This window comes from Neodiprion fabricii, chromosome 3 (assembly GCF_021155785.1).
Source record: "Neodiprion fabricii isolate iyNeoFabr1 chromosome 3, iyNeoFabr1.1, whole genome shotgun sequence".
Lineage (NCBI taxonomy): Eukaryota > Metazoa > Arthropoda > Insecta > Hymenoptera > Diprionidae > Neodiprion > Neodiprion fabricii.
The window spans coordinates 34,715,127-34,738,167 of NC_060241.1; the positions used below are offsets into that span (position 1 = coordinate 34,715,127).

Here is a 23,041-nt window from a genome sequence, read left to right on the forward strand (position 1 = left end):
ACCAACGCTTACAGTCCCTTTCTCACGATTGCTTATAGTGTATGAAATCCTGCAATTTGAGCTAAGTTAGCAGGGGGCTTAGGTCAGTTCACAGATAGCACAGGGCACTCCATCAACTACAAGAATAAAAAAGTATCTACAAGTATGCGTACATATTGATTCTATATCGACTTGATTACATATTTCTCTTCGTCAGTCGCTCCACAGATAGCACCATTCGTTATTAGTGAAGAACCAGCTAATTGGGGTGAAACTGTAACGGCAACCTGCACTGTGATAAAGGGAGATCATCCTGTTACGATTGAATGGAATCTCAAGGGAGAACCAATTAATTACAATTACCCGGACATATCAATTATTAACACTAGCAAGCGAGTTAGTGTGCTCACAATTGAAGCCGTATCAGCAAGTCATTCAGGAGAATATACTTGTACCGCAAGTAATGCTGCAGGGGGGACAAGCTACACTGCATTATTAGTCGTCAATGGTAGATTGTACCACATTCTTATTTGATTGTTGTATTGAAATTCATTTTCCTATCCCACATTTACTTGACGCTGGATTTACTATTCTCTGATATTCTCTTATCAATGTTTTTATTTTCGATAGGTTCCAGTCTTCGTCGCGGGTTTGAACTTTATTAATATTTCCAAGATGAATTCAGGGCGATATATTTAGTACTTTACACTCAGGGGTTTTCATTGAATTGAAATTGTTATATTGATCTCATTTTAGTTGCTCCGCAAATAGGCCCATTTTCAATCAGTGATGGTCCAGCAAATTGGGGTGATATGGTATCAGCTACTTGTTCCATAGTGAAGGGTGATTTTCCAGTAGAAATTGTTTGGCAATTTAATGGGAATCCTATTAATTTTGGCGATGATGATATTGTAATAACAAGAATCAACAGACACATGAGCGCTGTCAGCATAGAGTCAGTTGCAGCCAGACATGCAGGAGAATATACTTGTACTGCTATGAACAGAGCTGGAAACGTCAGTCATTCAACTACCCTGGCTGTTAATGGTATCCATAATCTAAAACGCATTGAATTTTCTATTGCTTTGTGAGCACAATATCATACTAATGCACAATTCAGTAACATCAAAGCTTTTTCGCTTCCCTCATTGATTATAAGACCCATTTTTATTTTGATAGAAATTATTATTGCTGCATATTTGACAGCGATTGTTATTAATTCATCGTGAGCATTGTATGAGTACTTTTGTTGTTGTTGACGTGTTTAATTTCACCACTTTGTCAACGTAACAATGGTATTCACGTATCTGAGCTATCTGGCTTAAATTCGTCTCTCATGAAAACTGGACACTTCAGTTGCTCCCCAGATATTTCCATTTTCTTTCGGCGACGAACCAACAAACTCAGGAGAAGCGATGTCAGTTACATGCTCTATTATGAAAGGAGACTTTCCTATGGATATCTCATGGGCGCTAAACGGAGAACCTATAACTGCTGAACAATCGGACATAACCATTTCAAATAGCAAACGTGTTAGTTTGTTGGCGATTGATGCTGTAGCTGCAAGACATGCTGGGGAATATACTTGCACTGCCTCAAATAAAGCAGGAGCTACAAGCCACTCTGCACTTCTAGCAGTCAACGGTAGATTTATACTGAAAACGAAGCATTTTCTGATTGCCACAATAGTTGGATTTCAGCTTCAAATTTTCATCAATCCTACCTCTTTCCTTGATTCTCCCTACGTGCAGTTCGTTGTTCGATGTCAGTGTTTATATAGACGAGGCGCATAAACAGAATACATTGCACAAAGTTTTCAAACCCTAATTGAGTTCATTCACAAGATGATTATTTTGTATGTTGGGAATAGATTTAGAAATAAAATCCTCTAAAAAATAAAATATCTTAGTTGCACCACAGATAGCACCATTTACAATCAGCGATGAACCAGCTAACTGGGGCGAAGCAGTATCAGCTGTTTGCACGATTGTTAAAGGAGATTATCCCATTGAAATAAGTTGGGCATTCAATGGAGAGCGTATTACAAATAATAAACCAGATATTGTCATATCTAGCTCTAGCAAACGAGTTAGTCTACTGACCATTGACGCTGTAAATGCTGGACATGCTGGAGAATATACTTGCATTGCTTCAAATAAAGCTGGAGCAATTAGTCATTCGTCGATGTTGGCTGTGAATGGTATTGATTGACACATCACATCTAGATGATTCTCACTCCTGTACACTCGACCATCCCTGCCCATATTATGAAGATGATCCATCTTTATTATTTTTATAACAATTTTTTTAATATTTTGTTTAATCAATTCTGTCACCTCTGTTCCATTTCTATTTTCTGATCCGTAACATTCCTCATTTGGTATGCAGAGATGGTACATTATTAATTCGATTTCAAAATACGTTGTGAGACTTTGCAGGAAAATGATGGTATGAAAGTGGAAGGTTGATGATTGTTTTGGTATGAAATATTATCTACGGCTTTTCATTCGCAATTGGGTTTTTTAGTTGCTCCGCAGATAGCCTCATTTACAATTGGAGAGGAGCCTGCAAATTGGGGTGAACAAGTATCGGCAATGTGTAGTATTCTCAAAGGCGATTATCCTATTGAAATGCAGTGGACTTTGAATGGAGAACCCATAAATCACCAAAATCATCCGGACATTTCAATTATGAAAACTAGCAAAAAAATTTCACTACTTAGTATTGATTCCGTTGCTGCGCATCACGCTGGCGAATATACTTGTATTGCAAGTAATATCGTGGGATCTACAAGTCATTCGGCCACTTTGGCAGTCAATGGTATAGTGGTATCGTTTACTATTGTTTTTTCAATGCCTTGGTGTATCGAAAAGTAGTGCTATAGAGTTATCGGCAATACATTTTTTTTACTTTTCATGCATTTTTTCACTGCCCGATATTCCTTGTCTCGAATGCTGTTTGTGAAAATCAGCTCATCCCTCCTACAGTGATACGTCTTCACTACACAATACCATATACATTGAGCTTGTAAACCGGTATGCAAATACTCGTTAATTTCCAGTTTGAGTGTCGTTCCATTTATAAAACAACCAGAAAATTATCCAACTGAGTAAATTTTCATATGATTAAAAATCTTCCTAAGTTGCTCCACAGATAGGTCCATTTTCATTTGGTGATGAATCCATAAACGCCGGTGATATGGCATCTGTCCAATGTGCCGTCATCAAGGGTGACCTTCCGTTAGAAATTTCTTGGGCATTCAAGGGCCAACCAATAAGACCTGACCAGTTAGACATCGCAGTATCTAGTTCAGGAAAGCGACTAAAGCAACTGACCATTGAGTCAGTTGCGGCAAGGCATGCGGGAGAGTATACTTGTATTGCATCGAATAAAGCAGGCTCGACATCACACTCGGCGACATTAGATGTCAACGGTACTTGGTTAATATTAGTAGGACAGTTGGTTTAGGTGTATGTAGTTGTCATAGTATATTGTGACTACAATGCTCATTGTTCGAAATTTGTTGTTATGGGTCATTTTAAAACTTTACATTTTTCCCAACCCCATGTCATACAATCCCTCTATTATTCAGTGCGACTGTTAACATGGTAGCATACGTTGTCTGCAGTTGCTCCACAGATTCAGCCACTCATGTTTGCTGAAGATTTTGTAAATGCTGGCGATATGGTGATAATTCAATGCAGCGTAGCTAAAGGCGATCTTCCTATACAAATAATTTGGACTTTGAACGATTTACCATTGGATCCAACCGATTCCATGATAACTGCAACAATGTTCAACAGTAGAACTGGAATACTTACTGTTGAAACAGCCAGTGGACGACATGCTGGCAAATATGCCTGTCACGCATCTAATAAAGCAGGATCTGCGCAACGTTTTGCTAACTTGGCAGTAAATGGTACAAAATCAAATTTGTGTACAGCTACCGCCACAGTATTTTTGCTCTCTTTACGATATCTTCACGCATTCTGATAAGTTTCGAATTTATTTCTGTTCGGTGTAGTTTAACAACTTCGCATAAAACTTGCAACAGGCTCAGAAGACATCTTGTATGGTATTTTTATTATCGTACTGTATCTTGCTGTTCTCCTTAAAATCATAGGATGATCCGACTATGTAAACTCTGCTTGAACAAATTTCGCAAGCATCAATACCTGTCCTGTATCATTATTTATTATATTACATAATCAGTTTTGTTCTCACTTAGTTTCATGATATACAAACTTCTATATTTATCAGTTCTTTAGGCTTCGTGGACTAAAATTATACATATGTAAACGTATCTATGGCTGTACATTTTATCCAAATGCATCATCTTACACTCTCGTTAACTGATATTAGATTTGCAATAGCTCTTTCCAATCGTTTCAAAAATTTACGATGTTTTCTGGATCATCCTATACATTCCTGCTTCCCAGTTGCACCTCACATTGCACCTTTCACGGCTTCGGAGGATATAAACGCTGGAGATAATGTCCAACTAATTTGCAACGTGGCTAAGGGTGATCGTCCCTTGTCAATTTCTTGGAATTTTCATGGAGAGCAGTTGTCCAGTTCAGCAAGTGGAATATCAACGATGAAGATTAGCAGTGGAAGTGCCAGCCTATTGACGATTGAATCTGCTAAAGCAATGCATGCTGGGAATTATACGTGTACAGTATCGAATCCAGCTGGCACAGTGAGCTACACAACGACATTGAAAGTCAACGGTAGAGCAAGCACAGAAAAGTGGAACTGACACTTGACTAAAAAGTACTAACATTATTCGATAAGTTCAACTAAAAAAAAAACTGATACCGAGGGTTTTTGTTTCATACGGCTAATCTTACCTCAGACAAAGGGGGATGAATGCTGTCCTACAACTAATTAAGTTCATGTAATTAATCGATTCTTCTCCGTTTTAGAGTTCCTGGGATTTGTTAGGAGAGTTAGGAATTCCATCCATCAAATTTTACTTGTAGCTGGGCGTCTCGTTAGGTTTTGCAAATGAGTGGGTCTGGTCGATAAATTTTTTAGCAGATTATATTTGTTTTACAGTAATCCCAAGACTGTTACCGTTTACGTTTGGTGACAAACCGCTCAACTCTGGTCAAGTAGTGACAGTACCTTGTGCAGTAATAGAAGGCGATCAGCCTTTGAAACTTCGTTGGACGTTAAATGGGCATTCTATTTCACCACATTCTGGAGTTTCGATTTTGGATCTTGGTGGACGAGGTGCTATATTAAGCATAGGATCTGTCCAAGCAACACACGCCGGGTCATACACGTGCATAGCAGAAAATTTTGCTGGACGACATGAATTATCAGCAGATCTAATTGTCAATGGTTTAAGAAAATTATTTCAAAGCCTTCGAATATTCTTTCTGTTTTGTAGAGTATCGCATTTTTTATTGCTGATTTGTTTTTCTTTTTGTTCATATCAATCCCGAATCCAACCGTCGTCATCCTTTTCCAAAAATACTACACAATGTGCATTGCTGCTGAGGGGACAGTGTAACTCGAAGCATTGGACGCAGTACATTAGGAAACGGTTTATTAATTGAAACCGGCAGTTCATATTTAATTTCTTAAATTAGTGAAATCTTGTATTTTCTGCAGTTGCTCCCCATGTTCAACCGTTCTCATTTGATGAGATGAATACCGGAGATCTTATAATAGTTCATTGTGCCGTGGTAAAGGGCGATTCACCAATCTCTGTGAGATGGTTTTTTGAGGGTCGCCACTTAGAGATAGGGGATGGCGTGCATATAACTCCAATGGGTGACAGAGTATCGGCTTTAACTATCCCAGCCGTAAGAGGAGAGCATTCTGGAGAGTATGCTTGTGTTGCCGACAATCCTGCTGGTCAAGCAAAGCATAGCGCTCATCTCAAAGTCAATGGTACACGGCCTCTGATAGTGTAGTTTTGATCAGTGTTAAAATTCTTGTCTACAATCCATAGTACAGCAACTCTGAACTATCTGTTCGCGTATTTAGTAATATGTATCAAAGCTGACTGCCCAGATTTGGTTCGGAGCATTGATAGATGCTTGGATTAATGTGTAGATTGAATAATCGTTCATTGAATTAATATCGTATAAAGTAAATATTTGTAGCTTGGGATGCCCTTTCTCCAATCCTTCCAGTAATGTCCTCTTATGAAAAATAAATGGAAATATTTCAAATGATATGGCCAATGTCGTCTAGTTGGATTTTCTGTTCTCAATATTTTACTCCAGATATTTAATCAGGGGAATATTAAGTTTTTGTTATACATACCTACATAAATTATGTTGCGATAGATCCAATATCTTCTAGGTGTTGCTTTTTTAAGATCGTGTACTAGTGAAAGGAATTACGATATAATTGCTCTTCGAAGTTGAATATTTAATCGAGAATCAACAACTTATTGGTGTCAAGAATGCGGATTTGATGACCCGTGACTTGCAGACACTAACCAGATTAAAAGAAAACTGAAATTTCAATGAAATGGTGCAACTTGTCAATATTCAACGATATATTCCAGTATTACCTCGCATCAGCCCATTTGATTTTGGCGATCAACCAATTTATACTGGACAAGCAGCTCAAGTAGCTTGCATGGTGATGGTTGGAGACACACCAATAAATATGACATGGACATTTAATGGAGAACCATTATCTCAATTCATGGGATATACAACAGGAATACTAGGACCAAGAACAAGTGTTTTATTAATTGAAACTGTAACTTCAAAACATGGTGGAACGTACGCATGTATTGCAAATAATCCATCAGGAAAGGCTATTCATGAAGCCATACTACAAGTCCATGGTTAGGAGAAAGGAAAAAAATACCACGAATGAGGATCAAATTGAAATGAGCTGCTCTTTAAAGATGTCGCTTTTGAATGAATTGACGTTGACGTTGCTTTCTCTTGAGGATGATTCTGCTGTTATTCTTTTTATGTTTGTTTTGAAACAGTTGAGTTATCGTTGTCGGAATAATCGTTCATAAACAGGCATTCTGTTGCTTAATAGAGGGTGTGTAAGCCAAAAGCGAATAATGATCACATCAAAATAAACTAACTGTCCTTATAATGGTAATGTCATGGTGTCAAGATCATATACGTTGATCTATACTAGTTGTTAATTCAAAAAAACATATGTACTTATCGTATTAATTTGTTGATTGTTCTTTCTGTGCAGAATTGGTTTTTAGTAATATTTCAAAGACTACTCAAATTTCAAAGCATTTTTAAACGCACATTCATGATTGTATATGTACTAATTGCCATCATGCGCTCTGTTATGCTTCAGACTCAATGGCTTGTTACTTGCCTGTGTGTATGTCATTTGAAAAGAATGGTTGAGTAAGGGCGTATTCTTCGATGCATCGTTAAATCCGTCGTAGCGGTATCTGAGGAGGCAGCACTCTTCCTGAATTCTATCCTAAACCCTAGTAATCCATGATTGTGCTGCCGTTTGTTTCAGGATAGGCTTTCGGGTTGCGCTTATCGTTCTGTCAAGAATCCTATTTCCTCAACCTACCCAGGCCTCTCACCTTTTCATTTTGTATCATAATGCATGTTTCCTACTACTGACATCGCAGTTTAGCATGCAACTGTCTTTGGTTCAACTTTTTTTACTAGGCTCCTTCTGAGCACACATCATTTATATTCAGTAGCTTATAGTTAATGTGTAGAGAGCGAGTTTTATTAAATGCATGGTTTCAATTATATCTCGTGCCTTGTCCATCGAGTCATTTGTTATTATTGTTGTACCGTAAAATTAAACAATTCATACTAATCAGACACAAGTCAAGCAGGTAAAATACATCCAGTTCAATCCATCTATATAATATACCTATATAACATCACTTTTATAAACCAATGAATATATCAAATGAAATTTGTCATCTTCTATATGATATCCATTTCTTTGAGATGCTAGCAGTCATTTAAATTCAATAATATTACATACATTTGTAATTTATTTGTGAAGGCACGAGGTAACTCGCTCTATAGTTGATAGTAGCTAAAAGAACATTGCAATTAACCGGATATATTCTTCAGTGCCTCCTCGTTGGATTCTTGAACCAACCGATAAAGCATTCGCTCAAGGTTCAGATGCAAGAGTTGAGTGCAAAGCCGATGGTTTTCCCAGGCCCCAAGTGACATGGAAGCGGGCAGCTGGTATGAAATTGTTTTAATTGTTACATTGTTTCAACAACATTCAAAGCGTTACATCCTAGCGGAATCATTTTTATTACAAACATTACAGGAGAAACACCTGGTGATTATAAGGATTTGAAATTGAGCAATCCTGATATTAGCATTGAGGATGGCACTTTGTCAATAAATAATATTCAGAAAACGAATGAAGGTTATTACTTATGCGAAGCCGTTAATGGTATTGGAGCTGGATTGTCTGCCGTCATTTTGATCTCAGTCCAAGGTACGAATTCATTTTAATATTTTCCGACAGTATTTGCTTTAGTGACTAGGCAAGACAGTTTTACGTCATCCAATTGATATTTTCAAATTGCAGCCCCACCCCAATTCGAGATTAAGTTACGCAATCAGACAGCTCGTCGAGGAGAACCTGCTGTACTACAATGCGAAGCTCAAGGTGAAAAACCAATTGGAATTTTATGGAATATGAATAACAAGAGACTAGACCCGAAAAGCGATGCACGATACACAATTCGTGAAGAAATTTTGGCCAATGGAGTTTTGTCTGACTTGAGCATTAAGAGGACTGAACGAACTGATTCTGCACTATTTACATGCGTTGCCACAAATGCTTTTGGAAGTGATGATACTAGCATCAACATGATTGTACAAGGTGGGCAGTATGATGATTTTTAATTATTCTTCAAAATGAATAAGTCGTCTATTTTCAAATACAGTGTTTGTTTTTTAAAGTAGGTGTATTTGAAAGTTGTATTTCACGTTTTCAGAGGTCCCCGAAGTTCCATATGGATTGAAAGTATTGGATAAATCTGGCCGTTCAGTTCAGCTCTCATGGGCAGCACCTTACGATGGCAATAGTCCTATTAAACGTTATCTTATTGAATACAAAATTAGCAAGGGATCCTGGGAGAATGATATCGATAAAGTCTTGGTACCTGGCTCTCAACAAAATGTTGCTGGTGTCTTTAATTTGAGACCTGCTACAACTTACCATTTACGTATCGTTGCTGAAAATGAAATCGGTGCTTCAGATCCTTCCGATACTGTCACTATTATTACTGCCGAAGAAGCTCCCTCGGGTCCACCAAGCTCAGTCAGAGTTGATGCCCTTGACCAACACACCTTGAAGGTAGATATTTTTCGCTCTTATTTCAAACAGTATTACTCTAAATGTCTATCCTTAAACTGTCACGGTGGATATCATTGTAAAATATATACACTAGATACTAATAATGTACACAATACAGTATTAAGGGATGTTGAATAGAATAGGAAACTCTAGATGTTTCAATTTTTTATTTTTTTTCCAGGTGACATGGAAACCACCTCCACGTGAAGATTGGAACGGTGAAATTCTTGGCTACTATGTTGGCTACAAGCTTTCGTCAGCTGACAAACCCTTCATGTTTGAAACTGTTGAATTTTCGAAGGAAGATGGCAAGGAGCACCATTTACAGATAATGAATTTAAAAACTTATACTCAGTACAGCGTGGTTGTACAAGCATTTAACAAAGTTGGAGCTGGACCTATGAGTGAAGAACGCAGACAGCACACAGCTGAAGGAGTCCCTGAGCAACCACCCCATGACACCACTTGCACGACATTGACTGCTCAAACTGTAAGAGTTTCATGGGTATCTCCTCCTCTGAGTGCAGCGAATGGCGTAATCACTGGATACAAGGTATGCAATTGTTATTATGATGAATATATTTGCAAATGTTGTAATGTATATTACAAAATATAGAGTATTGAACTAAATTTTAATCTAGTATTGCAGAGGTAACCAAGGTGTGTGTCAATATTCTTCAAATGGATATTTCAAACCATTTTGTCTTTCTATAGGTAATCTATGGACCCTCTGACTCCTGGTATGATGAAAACTCCAAGGATACTAAAATAACATCGTCTAGTGAAACTATCTTGCACGGGTTAAAGAAATATACAAACTACAGCATGCATGTTCTCGCTTTCACGTCTGGAGGAGATGGTGTTAAATCTGCACCCATTCACTGCCAAACTGAACAAGACGGTGAGTAGATTTTTGAACTTCAATAACCATCTTTGTGAAACGAACAATGGAAATATTCGTAGCAAAAGTATAACATGTAAAATACTATAATTTAATCGAAATATTAATTTTTTTTTGGTCAATAGTTCCGGAAGCCCCAGTTGCCATCAAAGCCCTGGTAATGTCTGCCGAGTCAATTCTCATTTCATGGCGCCCACCAAGCCAGCCAAATGGCGTAATCTCTCAATACACTGTCTATGCTAAAGCTGAAAATCGTGAGGAACCAACCACCCAGAAAGTTTTGCCGAATCAATTAACTCATGAAGCAACTGGTTTAGACAAACAATATAGATACGATTTTTGGGTTACTGCAAGTACGAATATAGGCGAAGGTCAAGCATCTAAGATTGTTACACTGTCTCCTAGCACCCGTGGTGAGTCTTGTTTCAAAATAAATCAGTATGATCTATCATTCGCAAATTCAGAAATATTATTCGTAATCTGAAATAAGTTGAATAAACATCCTCTTTTATTCGGTTCAAGTACCTGCAAAAATCGCTTCGTTCGATGATAAGTTTACTGCAACGTACAAGGAAGATGTTAAACTGCCCTGCCTCGCCGTTGGTGTCCCTGCTCCTGAAGTAACATGGAAAGTACGTGGAGCTACCTTGGAGCCCAGCGACAGATTGAGACAATTACCGGAAGGATTTCTTTTTATAAAAGAAGTGGATAGAGCCGATGCTGGAGAATACGCTTGTTACGTTGAAAATTCATTCGGTCATGACACTGTAACTCATCAGCTAGTTGTTCATGGTATAAAAAGCTAACAATAATACATTTAATAGGCCAATACTGCACTCCAGAGTAAGATATATATGATACTATTAATTTTTGTATTTTTCAGCTCCTCCTCATTCTCCACAAGTCACGCTAACAGCAACCACTACAAACTCATTGACAATGAAGCTCAGACCTCATCCCACAGATAATGCTCCCCTTCAGGGATACACTATTCACTACAAACCAGAATTCGGAGAGTTGAAAACGGTCCAAGTTAGCTCAACTGCACAAAAATATACTCTAGAAAATCTATGGTGTGGTTCGAGATATCAAATCTATGTCACAGCTTATAACGGGTTAGTTCGTCTCATTTAAATACTAATATCCTTCATACTGTTATTGTATATTTGCGATATTTACAAGTTTCTCATTTTCAGTATTGGAACTGGAGATCGGTCAGATATTTTGAACACACGAACTAAGGGTTCAAAGCCAATAATACCTGAGGCTGCAAGATTTATTGAAGTGTCGACGAACAGTATCACGCTGCATTTGAGTGCTTGGTCCGATGGAGGGTGTCCTATGTTGTACTTTGTTGTTGAACACAAGAAGAAGTAAGATGATCAATCGATTCCCTTAGTAGTCTCTCAAGAATAGATAGACAGATACTTCATAGTCGAACCCTGTCACGTTATGAATGTAACCAAGTATTTTGTAGTGATTATAATCAATTGTTTTACACATAAAATATTTTACATTTCCTGTAGGCTTCAGCAGGAATGGAATCAAGTTTCTAACAACGTGAAACCAGGCGGTAATTTCGTTGTCTTGGACCTAGATCCTGCAAGCTGGTATCATCTGCGTGTAACTGCACACAACGATGCTGGATTTGCTGTTGCTGAATACGAGTTCGCTACTCTCACTGTGACTGGTGGTGCGTCAATATCTTTCTTCATGATTATAAGCATACATATAATTCTATGGACAAAGAAAGACCCAGATCCTTACCAATGAGCTACAAATCACTTTCTCTCTGATTACGTTCATGTTCATTCTCTTACGGGAATATGATACAATATAACGTATCTTTCATTTTGTATTTCTATTGGTTTTATACCCCTCAGTCGATTCTGTTATGGGTCGGTGCTCTGGTGGCTGGATTTAATTTGAAATAGCGAGAAAAAAAGAAATTATTTTTTGTTCCAGGCACCATTGCCCCGGCCCGCGAACTTCCCGATGTTAATGGTGGTGTTAGTGATGAGGATCCAATGAAAATACTAATGGCAAACTTAAACCTCGTTGTACCGGTTGTTGCTGCTATTCTGGTCATAATTGTTGCCGTTATCGTGATTTGTGTGCTTAAAGGCAAGGGGCATGGCAATGACAAGGGTTAGTGAAGAATTTATTATCTTATCTTAAAACAGGCACAATTGCACCACCTGTTCGAGAGACTGGAACAGAGAATACGGATGTTAGGAGGTATTTCCCATGGCTGCCTAGCTGGCTGGATGTCAACGTTGTTGTTCCTGTCGCAGCAACTGTTGTCGTCATTATTGTTGGAATAGTTGTCATTTGTGTTGCACTGTCCAGAAGAACTCGTGGGCCTGAACAAACACGGCTCCGAGGTATCTCATCAGCCGACGAGAAATATTACGAGGGACAATGTATACAATTTTATTTATTATTATTCACACACACTATACATTTAAAATTAGAAATTTGATTGCTGTCCCTCGTGGCTTATGCCTGCAACAACTAATCAATTTATGGCAATCTGCTATAACAATATTGTGACTTATTTATCTCGTATCTAGCGAGGGACAGCTATTTTGCTAATTTCAAATACCTATATTTTTTATGCTTTACATATGTGAAACGTATCATTCAAAAGGGGGCCATTATCATATACTTGCACACTCAAATCATGCAATAATCATGTTTATCATAATTTTTGAATTTATAATGAAAGATTAAACGAAAAATTATTCCTGCTGATCTGGATTATAAGTAAACTGAACAAACTGCATCAAATTAGTAATGTTTCATGTATCATATAACATCTTCAGGACTGCAAAACAGTCGGCCAATACTTCGAATTCATTGATTCTTCCAGCTTTCTTAAATTTGTAAAACAGTTCTGTCAAGCGAAGAAAGACTTAGAAATAGTAAATAAGGAAAAGCATAAAAACAGTAAAATTTTCAAGTGTTGCGTGTGTCTAGAGATCATTTTTAGAATTATTTTTCATTTTCGTAAATTGATATGATTTTTTAGATGACGTTGTGTATCAACAAACTGGAGTTGTTGGAGCTACTTTGGATAAACGCAGGCCAGACCTTCGAGATGAACTTGGTTACATTGCTCCACCGAACCGCAAACTTCCACCTGTTCCTGGCTCGAATTATAACACTTGTGACCGTATCAAGCGAGGTACAGTGATAAGTAAGCCAGAACTGCCAACACTTTGACTAATAACTTCATCTAGGTGTTGTTGCGTTGGCACGACAATTCGGTTTTTAAAACACGACTATTGGGTGTCACCTGTTAAACAGCGCATGTATCGTCATATTTCTATAATTATTGATTAATGCTTTTTATCATTTGCTTTACCCCAAAGTTATTATCGCTACTTCAAAGCACACTCTAATTTAATTTAATTTCAAGCTTCAAGCACTCTGTGTACCAAGTATGATCAATATGTTGAAAAAAAGCTACTTTCGGAAATGATCAAAATAAGTTGACAGAAAACTACCTTACCCTTTCTTTCTGGCATTATATACTCTTACGATTAATTTGTATCGCAGAGTATATAATGCGTTTATATTTGTGAAATTCTGATTCGAAATGGAAATATCTTAATGTGATAAATAATTATTACTTATTAATGATGAAAGCTCTGTACGTATGAGCAAAGCATACAGACATCGAAAATAAGTTTTATCAAAGTGCTTGGTAGGCAAAAGTGGTAGAACATCTTTGTAGCATTTGTTTGACAGGTGGGACAGGCTCTTTAAGGAGTCATTCGACTTGGGATCCGAGAAGAAATATGTACGAAGAATTGACTCATTGTGCGCCAAATAGAAGATGCCCACCACCTCCCCATATGGGCAGTGCTGAAGGGCTCTCGCATAGAGGTTGGTAATTATGAAACATACACTTCGCCTGTCATCATTCATTCATTCATTTACAATACAATGCACATTACGTTTTGTACTGATTCGTAATTTTCACATTTATTTCAAAATTCTTCATTTGTCTTGATCATGTATGAAAAAGATTTTATATTCGTAATGTAAACCCAATTTAATAGTGATGACCTCATATGAGTTGGTATATTGCTGATTCATGCCTTCGGAACGAACAATTCAGCCAAGTTTCGTATTCATTATTTATTGTAACACAATTTTTCTTCTAATCAAATCGTAGATTCCATCCATTTGCAATTCGTTAAGATAATTTCATCATTGAATCATAGTAATTGGGAACTCAAAAAATAATACACTCCTGCACAATATTTCTTGCATTCATAAAATTTAACTATAGAGTCGATTTTAAAATTTACTATTATGTTTTTGACTCACACATCAATTACTCTTCTCATAAAAACATGATAAAATCACCGCAAAACAACTTGAACCAAATATGAACAAACGTTGGAGGTAATACAGCGTCATAATGTAAGTTCTCCATGTTCAGTGTTAGTTACTTTTCACGAAGTTTCAGTGTCGCACGTTTGCATGATAGGGGTAGTTTTTATTACGTTAATTATTTTCTTACTTATATTAATTATTTAAAAAACCAACCGTTCGTATTTTCCATCGCTCCATTTGATTATGATAATTCAGTTAATTTAATGCATTTCATAGCATGGACTAGAATGCATTTAATGGCATTATGAAAAATGTTTAAAAAAAGACTTGGCTTCACATAATGGAAATTAGTGTTGACTAATTAACAAATAATACCACTGAACTAAGTTTTGTCTTGTACCAAGGAAAGTCAATCATAAATGACTCAATGCAGAAATACATCTTAATTATCCTTTTGTGGCGTTCGCAAATACTTTCTAATAATAATTGTTGAATGCGCAAACTTTTCTTTAAAATATTTGGTCTTGTCTTGGATAATGTAAGTAACGTATCACGAGTCTTCTATCCAGGATTTGTCATAAAATTAATGCAAAAAACGTATAACATCTAAAAAATTTTAACGTGTGCTTAAAAAAGAAAGCGAGTCTCTCAAATCTGCCTCTTCAATTATATTAAATGCAGCATCTACCCTCTAAAAATATTTCCAGGCATGGAGGATGAGATCTGCCCGTATGCCACCTTTCACCTATTAGGTTTCCGTGAAGAAATGGATCCGAACAAAGCCATGCAATTCCAAACATTCCCTCATCCAGCCAATGGACACTCTGGAACCATGGGACCGCCTTCTAGTCATCCTACTAATGCATCTGCCCACAGCAGATCTGGATCACAATCTATGGTAAATATTATACAGCCATTTCAAACGATTAACTAAGAAAGTAAATGTAACTGAAATTGAATATAATGCAATTATTTTTTTACAGTTGAAATTGTGTACAGGATGATAACGTGGGAATTAAATCGAATTGTACTCTTTTTCGGCATCTTTGAGTCTTTGATTAATAACTATATATATTAATGAATCAATATCTTGAAGCTATACTTTATTTAATAAAATACTTTTTTCACTTTCAACAGCCTCGTCAAAATGGTCGCTATTCGCGCGTCCCATCTCAAGGTGGTGGTCCCCACAACATGTTTTCTCCTGAATATGATGACCCAGCCAATTGCGCTCCTGAAGAAGATCAGTATGGTTCACAATACGGTCAATACGGCGCTCCTTACGATCACTATGGATCTCGTGGTTCTGTTGGCCGTCGCAGTGTTGGATCAGCCCGAAACCTACCAATGTCTGGTTCCCCCGAACCCCCACCACCACCACCAAGAAATCATGATCCAAACAACTCGAGTTTCAATGACAGCAAAGAAAGCAACGAGATTAGCGAAGCAGAATGCGACCGTGATCAAATAATCAACCGCAACTACGGTGGTCAGTACTACTAAATTGAAAGGACATCACGAGACATGACCACTAGGCCCAAACAACCGGAACCTCATAAGATTCAGAGGAAGTCAGTTTTTGCCCACTGCAACAAAATATTTAAACATATGATAATGACATATACTTTTTTGTTTCTACTACTAGATTCATGGCCTGGTCTGTATTCTAATATGTTATGTGATTAACAGAATCGGTCTTTCTTTCTAGTTATACGTAATTACTCGTCTAACAGGTACATAAATAATTTTCGTTTTGTTTAAAAAAATTTTAATTCAATGACTTCAGCTTGTTTCTGCAACTATTTATCACGTGATGAGAAAGTCTCTGCAAAGTTATTGTTATTTACAAGGAAGTTATACTTATTAACAATTCCAACACATGCGATTTATATATTAATTGCACATCTTGAAAACACCAAACATTTTACAACAATTTTGTGTCAATGTCATTAACAATTATAAAGTAAGCTCTGAATCTTACAGGGGTACTTGGTTCGGTTTGCATGTTACAGGAGGGGCCGAGGCGTTTCTCTTCCGCAGATTTAGCAGAGTTACGCAAAGCCCAGTTTCCCGTTCCCGAGCATGTTATGTGTCGTAGTAACCGTTGTGTCAATTGGTCTGTGTGTTTCTCTATTTCAGTGAATGCTCGCAGCAAGGATGGCATGACCACCGAGGAGATGCGCAAACTCATAGAGAGGTTAGTAGGGTGGATGATTGGAGATACGAATGAATCTTTTTTAGCTAACTAGCGAATGAACAATGCGATATTCCTTTAATCTGAAAACAGTTCATCAAATTATCCCTTTAATACACATTTAAGAAAAAATTCGTCTCATCTACAGTGCGAAACTAAATAAATTTTTAACTGTCGACATTATTACTGACCACTTAATGAACTTGAATTTCATCGGAAGTTTGCATATAAGTGCCTTTATGTTCTTTGATAATTATAGTAGAATTTTAAAAAGTATTCCAAACGATGGTCATGGTAGCATGAAATCACGTCCTTGACTGAATTCTCTAGTTACACGTTTTATTTTACGTCTTGTGAAGTCATGCACAATAATTGTTGATGTGAAATATTATTTTTTCAATCTTGACCTTAGCGAAATTACCCCGTTAAATAGTCTAGAAATCGGGAAAAATAGATCCAAAATTTTGTTATGATTTTGCTACGTGTGAGTGAATAAAATAGATCTGTCATGGATGACCCCAGGAGCTCTATCATGTCTAACATATCCTGACCTTCTCTTGTTTCATGACTCTTTGTGCAGGAAACCGTAAGTGTTTTACCTCTTCGATGAGTGTATTCTGATAATCAATAGTAAAAATCAGTGTACAAATTGTTAGAGGTTCTTGAAATATAGTCAAAAATCATCTAAATTGATGTCAGAATATACTTCCTGCGTGTAACTAAACATGACGCTAGTACACTTCATTAACATGCTATTCAACACCTATTTTTTGCATGTAATTGTTTGTTAATGCTTGTAGTAAGTCATAGTAATACATTTTTCAGGCTTAAAATAAATTGTCATCCCAATTTAGTTATGCGTCTTCCCATTTTCCAATAACACTTACCATTGTTCACAGTAAGAATAATGCATAAAGAATTTGAGACGTTTTTCATATACATGTGCTTTTGTTCTTAGTGCTCCAGAAAATCAGAATCCATCCGTATTTACGTCATTAGAATAATCATAATCCATCTTCCACTATTTTGAAACAGATTGTTTAACTCTCGCAATTCAAAACTACATGCCCACGAAAGCTGCTACCGCATTTGCTTCTCAAATAGCATTTTAATGTTTTTTATAACATGGATGCAATCATGCAAATGGCAGATATAATACTGCGCCCCAAAAACTTCCTAACTGTCATTTTTGACGATATTCGATTTTCAGAAACGAAGCTACCGGCAGGCAAACCAGCGGCCCCCCCGGCAGTCACGGCGGACTCCTCACACCCTACGATACTGTGGCAGTGTAACTTGTAAATCTCCTACCCACACCTACGACCATAGAAGAGTTGACAGCCTATATGCCATGTATGCGGCATGTTCATGAGTATGTAAGCAAATACCAAACATACTACTTCCCCAGTGTTGTCAGTCCAATTGCAACGACTTTAAATTATTGCCATTGCGGTTAGCTAGATTTGATTATCACATAAGGATTAAATTACTATAATCTAATGTAGAAAATGATGGCAAATATCTTGGAAATTCTCTTTCGAATATATTATAATGTGGAATATTACATACATGATAATTATCAAAATTACGCCAAATTATTGTATTAAGCGATTTAATAGCAATGCTGAATTTTCGATTATAAACTTTCGAACTATTTTATGAGTAGCGAAGAAAAGACGTGTTAAATCATGTGCGGTGTAAACTATCCATCTGCTGCAAAATGCATAAAAAGAAGGTAATCAATGATATGCATAGTTTTCCTGACATTCAGGTAAATCATTGAACTTGAAGAAACATGGGATAATTGTTTGCATCTTAATTCTATTGATTACTTGAGTATTATTTATTGACAAAAGTTTTGATTTGAAATTATACAATGTTTTTAAAATGGTCTTTCGTAAAAACTGCCAGATTTTCATACCTGTTGTCACATCTGTGTACATCGGAGTAGAAATACCAAAATTTTTTTAAGTTTGATACCAAGAATTAAGAGGCAAGTTCAGAAAATTATGATCTAACAGGAAAATAATTTGGCAACAGAGAATGAAACTAATGTTTGGTCAAGAGTTCGTAAAGTCTTGAACATTTTATGAAATAACTACTCTATCGAATCAAACATGTCATTGATGGTAAAGGGGATCCTGACAGAAGTCGATAATCACCAAACGGCAAAAGACGAACAAATAACATGTCATTTCTTCAATATTTGAAAGCCTGCAAGTTTTAAAGTTGACAGGGAAATCTAGTTTCTCGTTTTGAGTCAAGGTTGTGCCACACTGCCGCATGTTGGCAAACAATTTATAATTTCGTAACGAAGGTTGTGTCTCCAATGATTGATGATAATTTTAACGACAGACAGAGCAGAGGCGATGTATCTGTACGCATCAACTATTGTAATTATTATCATTGCATTACCTAATTTTCCTAATAATTGCATATATTTTCAAACTGATTAATTACAATTGAAAAGAAATCTATTTGATCGCTGAAGAACCTACTATTATATTGGTAACCATCCTATTTAATCTACAACCCATAACTATTATAACATAATGCTATAATTAATTTCACTTCAATGATTGATGATATTAAAAGCGTACGTGATTAATTAATGATTAAACTTATAATAGATAGGTTTTAAGTAGGACAGATGGTCGCGAGGTGGTACTATTATCAGTAAGAATGGTACGAATCTCATAGTATATAATACTGGTTTTTATCATACTACTATCCCTAGGTATTGTAGGTGTCTTGTTTACGTTGGTGTAGGACTTGTCCAATGCGAGTTTTCATAAAAGGTGAGGGGAAGACTTTTACATAATAAAGCATTATAATCTAGCGCGCCACTTTGTTTGAGAAGTTTTCCCACTCACCAATAGTAGAAATTCTCAATTTGGCTGAGTCTAACAATGCTTTACTCATTGATGTGATTTAATCGCTGCGCAAATTTTTGTGTATCGTGTATGTGTTGGATATTGCACAACCGAATAGTGTTAATACTTAAACTATAATATGATATACTAACTAACATGCAAAAGCTTGTCGCTTATCACATTTAAAAGTTTAATCCTAAATATGAATAACCACAATACTATGATACAATGGTAACGAAGTAACATTTTAGATATGGAAATGTTACAAAAATATAAATACGTATATTACATAACGTCTAGCTGTGTTACTGGATAAGTTTTGTTTAGTTGTCGATATTATAAGCCTATGGATTAAAATTATAATATTAAGATACAGTCACTCATATAGCTTAGTTTAAGCTGCTTAGTGCTTCGGTGCACATTTTCCGAGAGGTAAAAACTGGTGTACGATTTTGAATGTTGAATTTTTTGTGTAATATAATGATTATTAACAGCTACGACTTTGATTTGCGCAGAGGTTTTGTATGTGCTTGCATATTGGAGACTTTCGTTATCGCCAGTTACATATATTCTATGCTCTTTTTCAATCCTCATATAATTATTACACAATTTCCTATAGGATTTAATACACAGCAAAACTGAGGTACTGATGTTTTTCACATTTCTAGTTATTCGAAACTCCGATCAGAACAATTACCGTCTCTCCAGTGCCACTCTTTTATGTTTTTGTACCAAAGTTGTAGTATCTAATTTTACGTTGAATAAATAATACATGAAAACAACTGATTGAGCATATCTGTATATTATTACATTGATTTCTTTATATCTTAAGCCGCTATGAACAACTGATTACAATTGCTAGCCGAAAATCGAAAATTTTCAACGTCTTTTCTTCGTATTTCCTCAGTCACTGGTCTTACGTTGTTTAAGATGTCTCTTTTGATTTTCGGAGGTACAATTAAGTACTTCAGAAAGGCCCATATACATACAGATCGATCCTGACAAAAAACGTTTTACGTTCCCAGAATCGCAGAAAAACGGAAAGGGTTATCCCTCCGAATTTTTTTACTAGAGATTTCATTTGTTTTTTAAAAACACTAGAATCAATTTGATTATGCCCTGTTTCTACGTAATTGTGTGACCGAAAATGATTACGCACTGGAGTTTCTAGTCCCGGCGCTTAGCGGATCAAGAGACACCCGAAAATAATGGTAAACAAAGAGTGTTTCATTTGGCTGACTTTGATGAAGAATGCCTGAGGTCTGTGAGCATAAGAACTTCCATTGACTGAAGAATATAAAGACGGATACCCCTGGGTGAATTTTTGTGACCAGTTTTCGGCGGGCAAGTGGGCCCAGGTGGGCCTGGGAGCGTGGGAGGGTTCAGCTCTATCGACTCTACCTAACGAGCTCGCACCGACATTGGCAGCAGCCAAAGTAGTGTCGGTATGGAAGCTTGACATTAAGTCAGTACAAAGTGAGTATGTAAGTCGACTGCGACTTAGAAATATCGATCAGCTCGATCATCCCCGTGAGAGGACACGTAACCGCGTCTACCGCCAAACACCCCAACTACCTTCGAGCACCTCCAACCACCGTCAACCACCTCCTCCCACCTCCGACCACCTTAATCCTCCACGACCACTTCGTGCCCGTCCTCCTCCTCCTCGCGCCCCTCGTCATACTCGTCTTCCTCGTCGTCCTCGACCGGCGCCGATCACCATCAACCACCACCAAACACCTCCTACCATCTCCCATCTACCATATGCCGCCTATGTACGATATTGATATACCTATATGATCCATTTAGGATTATTACGTGATGCATACTATAAATTTTATAATTTTCCCGGAGACAAACTAGATCATCTGCAATAATACGGTTATAATATGAAAAGAGAAGAATTATTCATTTCGAAATGGGATTCTATTCGAAACGCTGTTTTAGCTAGTCGCAAGTGAAGAATCTACGTTGGGTAGAGAAGCAGAATTGTTTTTCGAACAATGTTCGTATGGAAAAATATTCAGAGTAACTGTAATACATCTCGGATGCGCTAATTTTCATCGAGATGAAATGGATGCTCCGTATATGAGACAGTATTTAACGCAGTGTCGTGATTTGAAGACCTAAAAAGGTGATTGTCGGTAATTTTTTTTTTTTATGATAGCGAGAGATAGAACGAAGCTTCTTATAACTTCGAGTGTACTTTAACACACGTTTGAAAGGTGGGACCAAAGATTTTTGTCATTCAACGGTCGCAGAACGGCAGCGTTACTAGCTGACCCGAAATGAAGAATATATCTTTAGTCAACGGTTGACCATCGAAGGACCTAGCCGCTTGAGTCTGGAATCGGCAGGAAAGACAAAGTGCGTATTTCTTGTCTGAAATGTAAAAACTAAAATCATCATACATCATATCATATCATCATACATCATACGTTATACATCATACATCATACAGAGTATTATAGTTCGAAACCAAAGTTTGGATGTTCGGATGTTCAGAAAGTGACGTCACTCAGAATTTTTTTTCTCTTGACGTCATTGATCTATAGTAATCAGCTAGCCGAATTCCTTAGTCTGGTAACAACCGCGCAGTAGAGCGGACGGATGAGAATCGCGCTCCGCAGATTTCGAGTACCGGGTTCTCTACCTCCGTGGTTCCTGCACTCCGGGTCCGCTTCCTGGTGCAACTCGAGTTCGACGACAAGTGCTCCGTGGTTTCTATGCTCCAGGTCCGCTGCCTGGTGAAACTCGACTTCCAGGACAAGCGCTCCGTAGTTTCTCCGCTCCAGGTCCGCTACCTGGTGAAACTTGACTTCCAGAATAAGCACTCCGTAGTTTCTCCGCTCAAGGTCCGATACCTGGTGAAACTTGACTTCCAGGACAAGCGCTCCGTGGCTTCGGCGCTCTAGGTCGACTACCTGCAGGAACTCGACTTCCACGACAAGCGCTCCGTGGTTCCTGCGCTCCAGGTCCGTGACCTGGTGACTTTTGACCTTCAGGTGTAATTTTCCTTAATTCTGGCTGTCCAGGTCCTCCAACTGGTGGATTTTGACACCCGGAAAAAGCACTTTGTAGTTTCTGCGCTGAAGGTCCACTATCTGCAGGAACTCGACTTCCGGGACAAGCGCTCCGTGGTTCCTGCGGAGCACGTACGATACCTGGTGAAACTCGACTTCCAGGACAAGCGCTCCGTGGTTCCTGCCCACCAGGTCCGCTACCTGGTGACTTTTGACCTTCAGGACTAATGTTCCGTAGTTCTGCCTGTCCAGGTCCTTGACCTGATGACTTTTGATCTTCCGGCCTAATTTTCAAATTTACAAGATTGACTGTTGAAAACGTCATTTTTTGTAATATCCTACCAATATGCATGCTTCAGATAACATTTGGAATCGGAAAAAAAACCGAACGACCAGGATCGAGAAAGTGCAATTAATGAGT

The 23,041-nt window shown here is 37.5% G+C and overlaps 1 protein-coding gene and 1 long non-coding RNA gene across 17 annotated transcripts in view; one reads left to right on the forward strand and one right to left on the reverse strand.

The window, feature by feature from the left end:
• Nucleotides 1-20,379, forward strand: part of LOC124178172 (Down syndrome cell adhesion molecule-like protein Dscam2) — a 70,180-nt gene extending 49,801 nt beyond the window's left edge. For 7 of the 16 annotated variants that reach the window (XM_046561364.1, XM_046561367.1, XM_046561368.1 and 4 more), the window contains 19 exons: nt 8,034-8,153; nt 8,242-8,415; nt 8,509-8,805; nt 8,921-9,282; nt 9,464-9,835; nt 9,997-10,183; nt 10,309-10,596; nt 10,706-10,975; nt 11,067-11,298; nt 11,380-11,556; nt 11,710-11,876; nt 12,367-12,606; nt 13,215-13,382; nt 13,937-14,074; nt 15,238-15,428; nt 15,668-16,019; nt 16,670-16,727; nt 17,305-17,310; nt 17,935-20,379. In XM_046561364.1, coding sequence (XP_046417320.1) covers nt 8,034-8,153; nt 8,242-8,415; nt 8,509-8,805; nt 8,921-9,282; nt 9,464-9,835; nt 9,997-10,183; nt 10,309-10,596; nt 10,706-10,975; nt 11,067-11,298; nt 11,380-11,556; nt 11,710-11,876; nt 12,367-12,606; nt 13,215-13,382; nt 13,937-14,074; nt 15,238-15,428; nt 15,668-16,019; nt 16,670-16,727; nt 17,305-17,310; nt 17,935-18,019 — 3,884 coding nt within the window. In that variant the 3' untranslated portion in view covers nt 18,020-20,379. Of the gene's footprint in view, nt 1-1,335; nt 1,624-3,121; nt 3,413-3,607; nt 3,899-4,418; nt 4,710-5,037; nt 5,326-8,033; nt 8,154-8,241; nt 8,416-8,508; nt 8,806-8,920; nt 9,283-9,463; nt 9,836-9,996; nt 10,184-10,308; nt 10,597-10,705; nt 10,976-11,066; nt 11,299-11,379; nt 11,557-11,709; nt 11,877-12,148; nt 12,332-12,366; nt 12,607-13,214; nt 13,383-13,936; nt 14,075-15,237; nt 15,429-15,667; nt 16,020-16,669; nt 16,728-17,304; nt 17,311-17,934 lie in introns of all 16 variants that reach the window. The other 9 variants (XM_046561375.1, XM_046561374.1, XM_046561379.1 and 6 more) reach the window with 6 other exon arrangements.
• A 1,885-nt stretch (nt 20,380-22,264) lies between these two features.
• On the reverse strand, nt 22,265-22,801 carry LOC124178185. Its single transcript, XR_006869759.1, has 3 exons — nt 22,762-22,801; nt 22,522-22,581; nt 22,265-22,401 (listed from the first exon to the last, which is right to left on the reverse strand). It is a non-coding gene; the product is annotated as an uncharacterized LOC124178185 (long non-coding RNA).
• Nucleotides 22,802-23,041: the final 240 nt, after the last annotated feature.